We start from the raw sequence: 14465 nt of genomic DNA, 5'->3' as shown, positions 1-14465 counted from the left end.
AAAAAAAATTTAATAGAGGAAACTTTAATACTCAGGGGCTGGGTGGGGTAAGAATGTCATGTAAAGGGGTCAGGTGGTAGTGCAGTGGGTTAAGCACACATGGTGCCAAGCACAAGGACCCGATAAGGATCTCGGTTAGAGCCCCCAGTTCCCTACCTGCAGGGGAGTCGCTTCACAGGCAGTGAAGCAGGTCTGCAGGTGTCTTTCTCTCCCCCTCTCTGTCTTCCCCTCCTGTCTCCATTTATCTCTGTCCTACCCAAAAACAATGACATCATGAATAACAATAATAATTACAATAACAATAAAAACAATGAGGGCAACAAAAGGGAAAATAAATAATAATTTAAAATTTTTTTTAAAGTATCCCATGTAAAAAGCTAGCTCAGTTTCTTAGATATAATTTATTGTTTATTTGTTCACTAAAATGAAACATGGAAACATTCAGTTTAATATTTCATTAAGTTTAAAATTTTAATAATTGTATTGATTCATTCTATAGAAGAGTTAGTTTGAACTAATATTAAATTTCCTCCATACTCACAACTCAAAATAATCCTACGAGTTACCAAGACCACTGTAACAAACGTAGTGTGGACAAAGGGGGAGTTATGCAATACATTTGTAGCAAAATGAAGAATTGATAGTCAACTGGTCTATGTTGTTATGCTTGTTAGATAATAAAACACTTTTTAAAAAAATATTTATTTTATTCTATTTATTCCCTCTTGTTGCCCTTGTTGTTTTATTGCTGTAGTTATTAATGTTGTCATTGTTGTTGGATAGGTCAGAGAGAAATGGAGAGAGGAGGTGGAAGACAGAGAGAGGGAGGGAAGGATAGACACCTGCAGACCTGCTTCATCGCTTGTGAAGCAACTCCCCTGCAGGTGGGGAGCTGGGGGCTCGAACAAGGATCCTTCCTTACACTGGTCCTTGTGCTTTGTACCCCCTGCACTTAACCGCTACAGACTGACTCTCAATAAAACACTTTTAAACTTGCTATATAGCCTCTATCCTGAGCTATTAGGATAATCACTTAGGCTGTAGTCCCCAAGACCCCTGGTAGGTGTCTATAAGAAGGTATCTCTCATATCCCCATGACCTTTCCCATAATATTCGTATTACAATGAAAGTTCTTGGCAATGGCACTAGCATGATGTTGGGCAAATTACAGGTGCCAACCAGTCTGCTGAGGCTTGTAATAGATAACCCTAACCCTCTAATTGTATGTGAACTTCTCCTATTTGTGATAACTGTAGCTTTTAAAGGTTAAGGTGTAATAATTACATAAATATCTTTTTTTTTTCTTACCAGAGCACTGCTCTGCTCTGATATATGATGGTGCAGGGGATCGAACCTGGGACTTTGGAGCCTCTGGCTGGAGAGTCTCTTTGCATAACCATTATGTTATCTACCCCTGCCCTCATACATATCTTTTAACATATCCTTAATATGCAAGTTTATAGAAAAATAATAATGACAAATCAATCTCTACTGTCCAGAGACAATGACTGACAATGTGTATGTCTATACATATCAAGAAGACCTGACAAAGTGAACACTGTTCTATGTCACTCATGTGGAACAATGTCAAGAGACTGTGGGAGCCATGATCACACTTAGAAATTTTCAGAAAGTTTATTTACTTATTATTGGATAGGAACAGTGAAAAGTCAAGAGGGAAGAGGGAGGGAGAGAGGGAGAGAGAGAGAGGCACCTCCAGCACTCTTTCATAGTTTGTGAAGTTTCCTCCCTCCAAGTGGGGACTGGGGACTTGAACCCAAATCCTTGAGTACAGCAACAGGTGCACTCTACCAGTTGCACCATTACCTGACCACTAACTTTTGAAAAAGAAAAAAAGAAAAGAAATCCAACAAAGAAAAGCTATTAATCAAAAAATCAAGTTTCATGAAAAAGAGTGTGTACAGAAATCAAGAAATTAATTAAATTAAAAAGGAGTCCTGTTAACTTGAAATTAAAGTTGACGTTTTATTTTGGTGCTGTGAAAATTCTGGTTTAAATTGAAGGGTAAGATAGAACATGAAGATGAAATTCATTCTGAATTATTCATTTACTTATCAGCCTATGCAAAGGAGAATAAGAGAATGCAAGGGATTTGTTGACCATTTACATCAAGACATACCCTCATAGTTTCAAAAGGAAAGTCAATTAACTATAATTATCCTAAAGAAAACTATGAAGGAGAAGCAGTGACAGAGTGTGAGAAGTCAGACGGTAGGGAATGAACATAAGCAAGCTGATAAGCAAAAAAATGTTTCCCAGAATTGGAGTGGTGAAACTACTCAGTATTGCACATGGCCAACCTGTGGCATTATGGGAAATGTTTCCAAATTATATTGTGTCACAGAAAACATTACCGTTTTTGAAATTAATATGTAGTTTTGAAATAATATGTATTCATAAATGGAAGACTGAAAAAAATTGTACTCCTGACCACAAATATCTTGTAAAACATTATTTCCTTATAAAATAATTTAAAATATGTGAATTAAGCGCACGTGGCGCGAAGCTCAAGGACCTGCATAAGGATCCTGGTTGGAGCCCCCGGCTCCCCACCTGCAGGGGAGTTGCTTCACAAACAGGGAAGCAGGTCTGCAGGTGTCTGTCTTTCTTTCCCCCTCTCTGTGTTCCCCTCCTCTCTCCATTTCTCTCTGTCCTATCTAACAAAGACGACATCAATAACTACAATAGCAATAAAAAGGGCAACAAAAGGGAAAATGAATAAATAAATAAATATAAGAAAAAACAATTAAACATATGTGAGAGTTGATCCTCATCACCATGTAAAATATCAGAATGGAGCTCTACTCTCTCTCTCTTTCTCAATTAAAACAATCCTAAGAAAATTTAATTGTTTAACAGCTTTGTTGGTGCTATATATCAGACTTAGACAAAAAGAGAAGTGCCCCAAATTTATTCTAGCAATCTAATTTTCATAACTAACCAGATAGTCCATGGGGAACATCTGCATCAAGACTTTGGGATCAGAGAGTTGTTACCTACTTATGTGAATAGATTCCTGGAAAACTGATAGCTTCTAAATTTGAGTAGTGTTTTATCTCCTACATTATTTGAACTTTTTTGCTTGGGTCAAATCACAAGTATATGGTTTTGACCTAGTTTTAAGGGTAAATGAACTAAAGCCTGAATAATTCTACTTTTAATACTTAGTGTTATCATTTTCCCCTAAAGACAACTTAATGAATACGTTCTTAACATTACCAAGAATTCAACACAGTTTAAATTACTTTTCATTTATTGTAACCAGAATTATCACTAGGTATCAGCAATAAAAATCCATTTCTCTTGGCAGTTATTATTTTTTCTTTTTTTAGTTTCTATTTTATTTGATAGGACAGAAAAATTGAAAGGAGAAGAAAAGACAGAGAGTGAGAGAGAAAGATAGAAACCTACAGACCTGCTTCAGTGCTCTTGAGTCATCCTTTTTGCAGGTGGGGTGAAGTTATTTATTTTTATTATTTATTTATTTATTTTTTTGCTAAGAAGAATGTTTTAAGTTAAAAATGCTGATCCAAAGAAGTTCTTAGAATCTCCATACCAGACTATTTTTCTCCCCTTTATCAAGTCATATCCTTCCTGCAAAAAGGAAGAGAATGCTGATTCCATTCAGTTCATAAATAAATAAGTAAACAAACAAACCCAGAGTGGTGAGGGACCTTCCCCATTCACTCCAAAATTCATAGTATTGCAATGTGCACACCCATAGATCATATTACAACAACCTGCTATTGACTTAAATTCATCAGTGAAACCTCTGTGCTCGAATAGAAGTGAAAACTTTGGTGACTTCGAACCTCGTATTACAGGTATATGTCAGGTGCCTGAAACACACTAGACCTAGACCAGAGTCTGACATATAATATCAACATACTTACTAATCAATGACATTTTCTTAGGATTGGAGAGACAGAGACAGACATAGACCCATACAATCAGATACTTTATTATTCACAACTGTCTAAAATACTACAGCAGACATTAGACTCATCCTTTCTTAAGAAAGCTAGGATTTCTTAAAGCATCTATTGATGATTCTAACAAATTTAGAGCTAAAACATAGATGGGGGCATTTCTCATAGGGAACATTTTGCTCCTGAAATTTAACCAGCATCTGTAGGTCAGGAAGTTATGTGATAGAGCTAATGTTATTTGGAGACAAAGAGTAAAGGATTTGGGCTAGAGATAAAGCTAAATATAAAGTCCTCGAGATCCTAAAACATTACTCAATCTGCAGGTAAAAGTACGTTACCATCTAACAAAGGATGTACATCTAAGAGACGATTTCATCTATATTTTTACCAGAAGAAACAATGAACATCTTCTCTGTTTATTGTCAAAAGTAAAGGCAAAGTCTAATGAAAAAAATAAAACAAATTAAGTAGTACTCTTTTCTTCTATTGATTTTTTTTCCAGCAGGCAAGGACCTCATATAAAATATAGTTTGCTTTATTTATTTCAGATGCCCAAGATAAGGAAAATATTTTTTCAAACATAATTTAGTTTGCTTAATATTTTATGACTTACATGAGTAGTCTGCATGTCCTATGTGTATCAAAGAATACAACCAGAAATTGAAAAAGATATCTAATTTGCAAAGAAAATTTTGATTTCAGAGTAAAGATCATAAAAAATTCTGATTCAATTTAATAGGAACACAGCCATATGTATATATATATTTTTCAGTTTCACAAAACGCTGATTTACAGGATTGTTGTCACAAAGATATAGTTTCACATTTCTCTAAGATAGCTGTTGGTACAACTCATGCTCCACCAAACCATGATTTTTATATAATGTGTAATTCATAAAATTAGCTTTGTCTTCTGCCTCTCTCTCTCTCTCTCTCTCTCTCTCTCTCTCTCTGTCTGTCTCTCTCTCTCTCACACACACACACACACACACACACACACATACACACACAAGTTTACATGTGTACTTAAAGTAAGCAAATATGTAAAATGCTACTACAAATTTATGAAGTTTGTAGACCTTGTGCCTTGACCATGGCATTACCTAGTGAGATATTCTTTGACCCCTCAGCATTTTATTCTACAAATATCACAACACAAACATGAATGGTGTGTATATATTAGGCATTATTCTACTTCAGTGTTGAGGTTATTCTATAAAAATTTAAGTGTGTTAAAGATCTTAAGTCAGATCTAATGTGCAAAGGTAAAATTTGGCCACAGCTCTCACTATCAAACCGGAAAAGCAGGGTAGGAGAGATAGCATAATGGTTATGCAAGCAGACTCTCATGTCCTAGGCTCTAAAGTCCAAGGTTCACTCCCCCATACCACCATAATCCAAATGTAAGCAAAGCCTTTCTGACAATGATAATGCCTGCCTGACTTCTTGGGCTGAAGAGAAAATTTTTAATTTTTGCATATCTATTTGATGCACCTCATCTGCTACAATGAGGATTTAAAGAAATTATTAAATGTATCCACTAAATGGTAATTGCACATACATCTTGAGAGAGTCACATTTGGTTGAGAAACAAAAAATAATCTCCCATAAGATATTTTTCTAGATACTAATTTTTCAATATAACTGGTAATTTTTTCAACCAAGTTTGTATATGTACTGAACTTGCTCCTATTTCAAAGAAGAGTACAAAATCACTTTTGGAAAAATCTCTTAAATTTTATTACTTGAAGGGCAGAGGGTAGATAGCATAATGGTTATGCAGACAAGGCTCTCATGTCTGAGGCTCCAAAGTCCCAGGTTCAATCCCCCGTACCATAAGCCAGAGATGAACAGTGTTCTGGTTAAAAAATTTAAAAAAAAATTTCTTGAAATTAACTGGTAGATATGTTTCTAGTTAACTCCTTATAAATTTAGAATTTGCTTCTAAAAAGTTCATAGAACATGTCAACTTACATTACAGGCATATATACAATACCTGATACTAAAGTTTCCTGACTGATTCATTGCTTAAGTTGTATTAAACTGTCATTGGCTTTATTATACTACAATACTCTATGAGAGCTGAGAGCCTATCTTCAGGGCAGATGCCTTTTGCTGGAGACCCGATGTATAATGCCAGTTGCTTATTGATACAAACTTGCACTGCTGATTTTCTACTCTTCCATTTCTTCAGTTATTGAGAGCTATATGGAGAATAACATAATGTTTGACTACCTTCAGTCACTTATGTTTCCTTCTGGCTACAGTTCCTGTTCTGATGAGTTACAGAACAATACCCTAGTGGTCAAACATTTCCTGTCATAATATGCATACCCCTGAAAAAAGGCTTTTTTGTTCCTTGTTCAATACTTAGATATAATGCATGCTTTTGTCAATAAATAACATGAAGAAGGTCTAGTTCTGGCTACACTATGTAAAATCTTACCACAAGGGTCATATGCTGCTGTAAGCCCTTCCTAACTTCTCTGTCACTGTAGACAGTGTCTGAGGTAAACTTTTCTGTCCCAGGTTCACTTCAAAACCTGAGTCCTAGCAGTCACCTACAGAACATTTAACTCTTCATGATCATGGGATCTCCCTTCCAGGTAAGTATTCACTCAACTGTTCAAAATAATTCTGAGGGAGATTTGATAAATTATTTGTCTCTTACATGAATGTCAAGATTGTATTTAAGAAGAATTTTGAATTTCCATGAAGCTAGATGGATCAATTTGTAATCTTAATGTGTACATTTGAGTGTTGAACACTAGATTTATTTGATGATTAACTGTAATGTATCCTTTTTTCTTTTATAATGGGCCCTTTGTTCATTTTTCTGCTTTGTGATACATTAACTATTGCTAATGTTTTTCCTAGTACTTACTAAGTACAAAATGTTTTTATTATTTTATTATGTTATTATCTCTGTTTCTTTTTCATTATTGGGGGAATTAATGGTTTAAAGTCAGTAATAAATACAGTTGTTGGTATATGTGTAAAACTTATCATCCTTCTGCAAAACACTAACTCCCTGCATAGGTCCTCGTTTGCCATCATGGACCAAGACCAGAACCACCCCCTCAAGAGTCTTTTACTTTGGTACAATTCACCAACCCAGTCCAAGTTCTGCTCTGTGTTTCCCCTTTCAGTTCTTATTTCTCCACTTATGTCTATGAGTGTGATCATCCCATATTCACCCTTCTCTCTCTAGCCTATCTCTATTCTTTAAGTAACTTAGAGAAGTCAAACTGTACTGGAAATGGCTAGAGAGATTTGAGTTCAAGACCAAGTCTGGCTTTGTCTTTACTATCTGCTTATTTCATTAAAGAAATCAAAGGAATACAGATTGGAAGGGAAGTCAAGCTCTCACTATTTGCAGATGATATGATATTATACATAGAAAAACCTAAAGAATCCAGCAGAAAACTACTGGAAGTTACTAGGCAATATAGCAAGGTATCAGGCTACAAAATCAATGTACAAAAATCAGTGGCAATTTGTTTGGCTTTGTATGTTAACTCTCTTTTCAGCCACCAGGTTCCAGATGCCATCAGGATGCCGGCCAGGCTTCCCTAGACTGAAGACCCCACCAATGTCCCCTAGAGCTCTGCTTCCCCAGAGACCCACCCTACTAGGGAAAGAGAGAGAGGCAGACTGGGAGTATGGACCGACCAGTCAACGTCCATGTTCAGCGGGGAAGCAATTACAGAAGCCAGACCTCCCACCTTCTGCAACCCACAACGGCCCTGGGTCCATGCTCCCAGAGGGATAGAGAATGGGAAAGCTATCGGGGGAGGGGGTGCGATATGGAAATTGGGTGGTGGGAATTGTGTGGAGTTGTACCCCTCCTACCCTATGGATTTGTTAATTTATCCTTTTTTAATAAAAAATAAATTTAAAAACCTTATTTTCATATTTCTCTACATTTTTAAGTTTTTGTCAAATGAAATGAAGACAAGAAGAAAAAGAAAGGAAGGGAAGAAAGAAGAAAAGGAAAATTAAGGAGAATGGTTGAAAGAAAAAAAAATTGCAGGGGTCAGGCAGTAGCACAGAGAGTAAGGACCGGCTTAAGGATCCTGGTTTGAGCCCTGGATCCCCCACCTGCAGGGGGACTGCTTCACAGGTGGTGAAGCAGGTCTGCAGATGTCTATCTTTCTCTCCCTCTGTCTTCCCTTCTTTTCTTGACTTCTCTCTGTTCTATTCAGCAACAACAACAATAAAACAACAATAATAACCATAGCAACAATAAAAAAAACAAGGGCAACAAAAGGGAAAAAAAATTAGCCTCCAGGAGCAGTGGATTCAGGGTATAGGCACCCAGTCAGTCCCAGCAATAACCCAGGAGGCAAAAAAAAAAATATTAGAAGCTATGATAACCCATGAAGGTATATTTGGAAAATACAGGAATTATTATAAATTAGATAATCCAAACCCTATTCCCAGCTTCTTCTTCTGGGCCCCTCTCTATTATAGAGTTACTAAGGTTAAATATATATTTAGCCATGCTCTTTTTAAATTTTTTTTTTATTTTTTTATTTTTGTTGTATTTATTTATTTAGTCTCTTTTGTTGCCCTTATTGTTTCATTGTTGTAGTTATTATTTTTGTTGTTACTGATGTCGTTGTTGTTGGATAAGACAGAGAGAAATGGAGAGAGGAGGGGAAGACAGAGAGGGGGAGAGAAAGACAGACACCTACAGACCTGCTTCACCGCCTGTGAAGCGACTCCCCTGCAGGTGGGGAGCCGGGGGCTCGAACTGGGATCCTTACACCAGTCCTTGCGCTTTGCGCCACATGCGCTTAACCCACTGCGCTACCGCCCGACTCCTCTGCCATGCTCTTTTTAAGATGCTCCTTCAGAAGACAATGAATCATAAGGAAAAATATGCTAGATATTTCTGGGAAGGATTTTGCACTTTGTATAAAAGGGACAGATGAATTTGCACTACTATTTCCCTCTGCCTTAAATAGAATTGTCATATCTGGATTTGGGACAACTGTTTCATGATTGCAATGTGAGAAGCCTGAGAAAAAAATCTAAGAGAAGCCTGAAGATGGCACTTGGACATGGCTCATCTGCTAAGTGGATCTCAGCAGCCTTCAATCTTGAAATTTCAGTGTCAAATAAAGAGAGAAAGAAATCCCTATTTTTTTTTCCAGCTAATTCACATTAGGATGTATGTTTTGTCAGCTGAAACCCATATTTTGGAATCAGGATTATTAAAATAAGGGTCTGCAATACAGTTTATCTGGGAGGGTGCCTGGCAAAAGTCTCATTGTTGTGATGTTTTCCCCTCTCTGCCTCTTGTCTGTTTCTATCTGAGAAAGTTAGCATGGAATGGTGAAGTCCCAGAGATAATAGTAGTAACAAAATGAATGTTACTTGAACTATGGAATGACTGACTGGAAAGGGTAAAGACTAACTCAAGAGAACTCAGTTGGTTTGAGACCAACCTTGAGCTTTGAGACCTGGAAATACAGGGAAGCATCACAAAGGAAGTACTGTCTGGTGAAACAGTACAGCAGATTCTTTCTTTGTCTTCCCCTCTCTCCTTAGTTTTCTTTGTCTCTCTATAAGATGCTATGGATTAAATTTGGGGTCTCATATAGCGTAAAAATTAGCACGAGGATGGTAGAATTACATGTGCCACAGTCTCCAGAGCCAAAAATAAAGCAAACTAGCAAAACAGAGTTGAGTTTAAATACTTTCATGCATAAGAACATTGTTTACTTTCATTGGGTAGTGGAGGCTGATTTATGGAAACAATCAAAACCGCTACTGACAAGACTTCATCTCAGCATCCTTTTGGCTTTAACACAGATGCACTTTGATTCTAGCAGTTTATTTATGGGAACTCCTTCTCTGTTATTTTGGTTATATATATATATATCCAAACTTTGTACAGCTTTCTTGACTGACACCTTTAATTTTCTCTCTCCTTCTCTCTCTTTAGTTTTATTTCATAACCCACCCAAGAGAGTCATGAACATCTACATTTTAAGGAACTTTTCTCAATGTCAATTGGAATAAGAAAATGTGTCTAGTGAGGGAGTCAGGCGGTAGCACAGCGGGTTAAGTGCACGTGGCACAAAGCGCAAGGACTGGCTAAGGATCCCGGTTCAAGCCCCTGGCTCCCCACCTACAGGGGCATCGCTTCACAGGCGGTGAAGCAGGTCTGTAGGTGTCTATCTTTCTCTCCCTCTCTCTGTCTTCCTCTCCTCTCTCCATTTCTCTCTGTCCTATCCAACAACGATGACAACAATAATAACTACAACAATAAAACAACTAGGGCAACAAAAAGGAATAAATAAATAAATATTAAATAAATAAATATTAAAAAAAAGAAAGCATCTTTAAAAAAAAGAAAATGTGTCTAGTGAGGATAAAATGACTGTTAAGATCATTTTGATAAAATTTAAATCTAAGTCACTCATTTCACCATTGCACTCCCATAGACTTCTGTGAAGTTACATTTAGATGTACTATTCTTTTCTCCCTTGCTTGAATGGCCTGAGAACTCCATGGGAATTTTATTTGGTAGGCACTTCATTTTTTTTTAAGTGAATGAAAATGTACAGAATTCTGAGAAAAATTGTTTTATTGATGAAGATATTTAAGAAACAAAATTATTCATAATAACTAAGCAAAAAATAATTTTCTTTTTATTAGGAAAACGACACTTAAAAATTTCTTTGTTAATGAAAGCGTGAGAGAGTAAGAGCCCCAGAGCACCATTCTGGCAAATGTAATACGGAAGATTGAACTAGTGACCTCATCTTTAAGTACCCAATGCTTTCCTTACTGTGCCACCTCCAAGGTCACAATAATAAACTTTCTACAAATTCATATTTATTTAGGGCCAGGTGGTGGCACATGTATGAGCATGTATGTTATAGTGTACAATTTGAGTTCAAGCCTCTTGCCACCACCTGAGGGGAGAAGCTTCATGCACAGTGAAGCAGTTCTCTCTCTCTCTCTCTCTCTTCCTCTCTTCCCTCCCCCTCTCTTCTCTCTCTCCCTCTCCCTTTCTCCTCCCCCTACCTCCTCTCTCTCCCTCTCTTTCTTCCTTCTCTTCTTCCTCTCTCTCTTTCTCTCTTATTCTCCCCTTTCTCCTCTTCCTCTCCCTCCCCTTCTTCCTCTCCCTTTCCCTCTCTATATCTCCCTTTTCTCTCAAATTTTCTTTTTAACAATCCCTATTTATAGGCAGAAGTAGGAAACCATCACTTAACAGTTGAATGCATATGATCAAGTCACTGTTTTACATTCTCCATTGTCACACCAAATTTATAAAGTAGATTATCATACAAAGGAAATAATTTTGAAAACAGAGAACTAAAAATCCATGCAACTTGCCCAAGATCATACAATAATTGAGAGAATAAGCCCAGTTTTGATCCTCAAATGAGTAATGCCAAAACTCATGGTCTTTCTTTTCCCTCTTTCTGCTGCCCATTTCTGAAGGTTAATGAGACATGCATGTACACTAAAAGGGTAAGAGACTGCTGATTACTTACATAACATTTCAAAATATGATTCTTTGTTGCATTCTCTTTATTTTGGTACTTAACATTAAGTCCCTAAATTGAGAAGACATTATCTTTATATCTTTTGTAATGCACCACTTTCACTGTTATCCATCAAATCAGTTGGAAGTCATGGTTGGAAATTCTTAGAGACTGCTGATCACGGTGCTAAATTTCTTTTCATTAGTTCCATTCATTAGCTTCAATAACTGAATATCTTAACTAGACCTTACACATATATTAATCCCATAAGTTATTAATGTTCAGAATAAAACTTCACTGTCACCTTTTGAATACATGACAAGTACTGAATCAAATAGAAATGTTACTTAAGAATTTTAAGTGTAAATTTTAACTGTTGAATATTACTCCTTTAATTTACTCTATGGGAAACATATTCTAAAAGCATTTTTAAGAAACAGTTATATAGAGAGACATAATTGCAAAATATTAATTAATGTGACTTAATGATATACTGAAGTATCGCCTTTTGGGTTGTATAGTAATTTTTAAAAATTTAGGAAGAAAATGATTTCCTTAGTAAAGTCTAAACCTCAATATACTGATATAATTTAATTCTGTATCTTGCCTTCTTTGGGCCCCAAGATTTTTTTTTAATTGGAAGATGAATGGCTTATAATCCTATGGTTGGCACGTGAGTACAATTGTTACCTTCTCATGATAGGTGTTTAAAACACAATCTCACTCCCAACTTACGTTATCTGACATCAGCATGCACCAGGATCCCAAATGTTCTTATCCTGTCCTCCTTCCCCAGAGTCCTTTGCTTTGATGCAATACACTGCTAGTCTAAGTTTGACGTCTGTGTTTCCTTTCTCTGTTTATTTTTATTTTATTTTTTATTATCTTTATGTATTTATTGGGTAGAAAAAGCCAGAAAACTAAAGAGGGGAGAGGGAGATACAGATGGAGAGAGACAGAGAGACACCTGCAGCCCTGCTTCACCACTTGCAAAGCTTTCCCCCTGCAGGTGGGGAGCGGGGGGCTCGAATCCAGATCCTTGTGCACTGTACTATTAGCGCTCAACCAGGTGTGCCACTACCCACCCCCTTTTCTGTTTTTGTTTCTAAAATTACGCTAATGAGTGAGATCATCCCAAATTCCTCTTCTCTTTCACATTGAATATGATTCCTTCAGCCTTCATCCAGAATGAAGTCAGGAAGGTAAGTTCATTGTTTTTAACAGCTCAGTAGTGTTCCATTGTGTGTGTGTGTGTGAGTATGTGTGTGTATTTAAGATATATATATATATATATATATATATATATATATATATATATATATATATATATCATTAGAAATATATATAGATATTTCATTAGAAGTGCAGGAATTGCAGGCAGTATTCCTCAGAAAAGTGGTGTCTGGAGTGACATGGTAAGGATGAAATGTGCATACCTTTGCTTGTCCAGCTTTTGTGATAGCAGGGATGTTAAAGAGCTGACCAGTATAAAATTGCAGCCCACTGAACAGGATCACTGCAATTGAGTCTCCTTCCTTCTCAATCACTTCAAGGATATCCTCTGTTCTCAAGGTTCCTTCCCCCTAATGTCAAGTAAGACACAAAGTAATCTCATATCCACAATAATAAATTTGTCACTTTATTTCATCAAGCCTAAAATCCACCCTGAGCTTTTCCAGACCACAAAAATATCAAATATAATGTCTTTTTTCAGATTAATAATATTCACAAATTTTGCAATGTGAGATATCTGAATAGGTAATGTTTTAATATTAGGAAATAATACAATATTAAGAGATTTATTAAGTGAAGATATTTGCAATTCCTTGTATATTTGATTGACTTTCAGCTTTTCAATTAATCCTTTAATCTGTTAAATGCTTAACAGATAAACAGTTCATTTCTTTAAAGAATTATCATTAAGTCAAAATAAAATTCATGTTTCAGTGAAGGGATATTTTCTTTCTTTCTCTCCTTCCTTCCTTCCTTCCTTCCTTCCTTTTTTCCTTCCTTCCTTCCTGCCTGCCTGCCTTTCTTCCTTCTGTCATCTAGTTATGCAAACAGTGTTCTTGAAATTATCATTCAGTCTGATTCTATAGCATGCTATTTTATTTTAAAATTAAAATCTGTGGTACATAAGGGGCTTAATTAATCTTGAGTGAAAATTAATATATACATATGACATGTAATAAATCCCCCACAACTGTAAAAACTTATTAATGTATTGCATGTCAACTAATATAAGTGAATAGAGCAGATTTTAATGTTTTTCATAGTATCTCAACTTGATGGAAATAATTGTTCAGAATTGAAGGAATAGTTTATCAGGCAAGCTGCCTGTCTTGTTATGAGCACAGTGCAGATTTGAGCCCTGTACCATGTGTGAGTGCCTTGATACTGGGAGGTAGAGGGTAGCTCTAATGCTGTGACCTCTCTCTCTCATTCTGTCTCTCTCTGTCTCCCTATCTGAATGAAAACCGTTCCTAGAGAGGTGAAATAACGCATGCACAAACTTTGACTCACTGACAATAATACCGATACTGATGATATTTAATAATTATTATCATTGTTAATAATACATTGTCATTATAGCCTGAAAGCATCATATATAAAGCAAAATATTTATTCTCTGTAAATTTCCTACTGCCAAATTATAGTAGTTGAGGAGTTTATATATCAAAGTCTATACAACTTAAGCTTAGTATGTTCTATTAAAAATACACAGGACTGGGAGTTGGGCGGTAGTGCAGCGGGTTAAACACATGAGGCGCAAAGTGCAAGGACTGGCATAAGGATTCCAGTTCGAGCCCCAGGCTCCCTGCCTGCAGGGGAGTCGCTTCACAGGCGGTGAAGCAGGTCTGCAGGCGTCTATCTTTTCCTCCCCCTCTATCTTCCTCTCCTCTCTCCACTTCTCTCTGTCCTATCCAACAACGATGACATCAATAACAACAACAATAATAACTACAACAATAAATCAACAAGGGCAACAAAAGGAAATAAATATTAAAAAT

The 14465-nt window shown here is 36.4% G+C and overlaps 1 protein-coding gene across 2 annotated transcripts in view; it reads right to left on the bottom strand.

Annotated features, from left to right (window-relative positions):
• Positions 1-14465, bottom strand: part of KYNU (kynureninase) — a 126244-nt gene that overhangs the window by 54013 nt on the left and 57766 nt on the right. For both annotated transcript variants that reach the window (XM_007539668.3, XM_016184899.2), the window contains exon 8: positions 12891-13037. In XM_007539668.3, coding sequence (XP_007539730.2) covers positions 12891-13037 — 147 coding nt within the window. The remainder of the gene's footprint in view (positions 1-12890; positions 13038-14465) is intronic.

The sequence above is a fragment of the Erinaceus europaeus genome, chromosome 18 (assembly GCF_950295315.1).
Source record: "Erinaceus europaeus chromosome 18, mEriEur2.1, whole genome shotgun sequence".
NCBI lineage: Eukaryota > Metazoa > Chordata > Mammalia > Eulipotyphla > Erinaceidae > Erinaceus > Erinaceus europaeus.
Note: the sequence above shows the minus strand (reverse complement) of the source record. Positions and strands in the feature narration are given on the sequence as shown.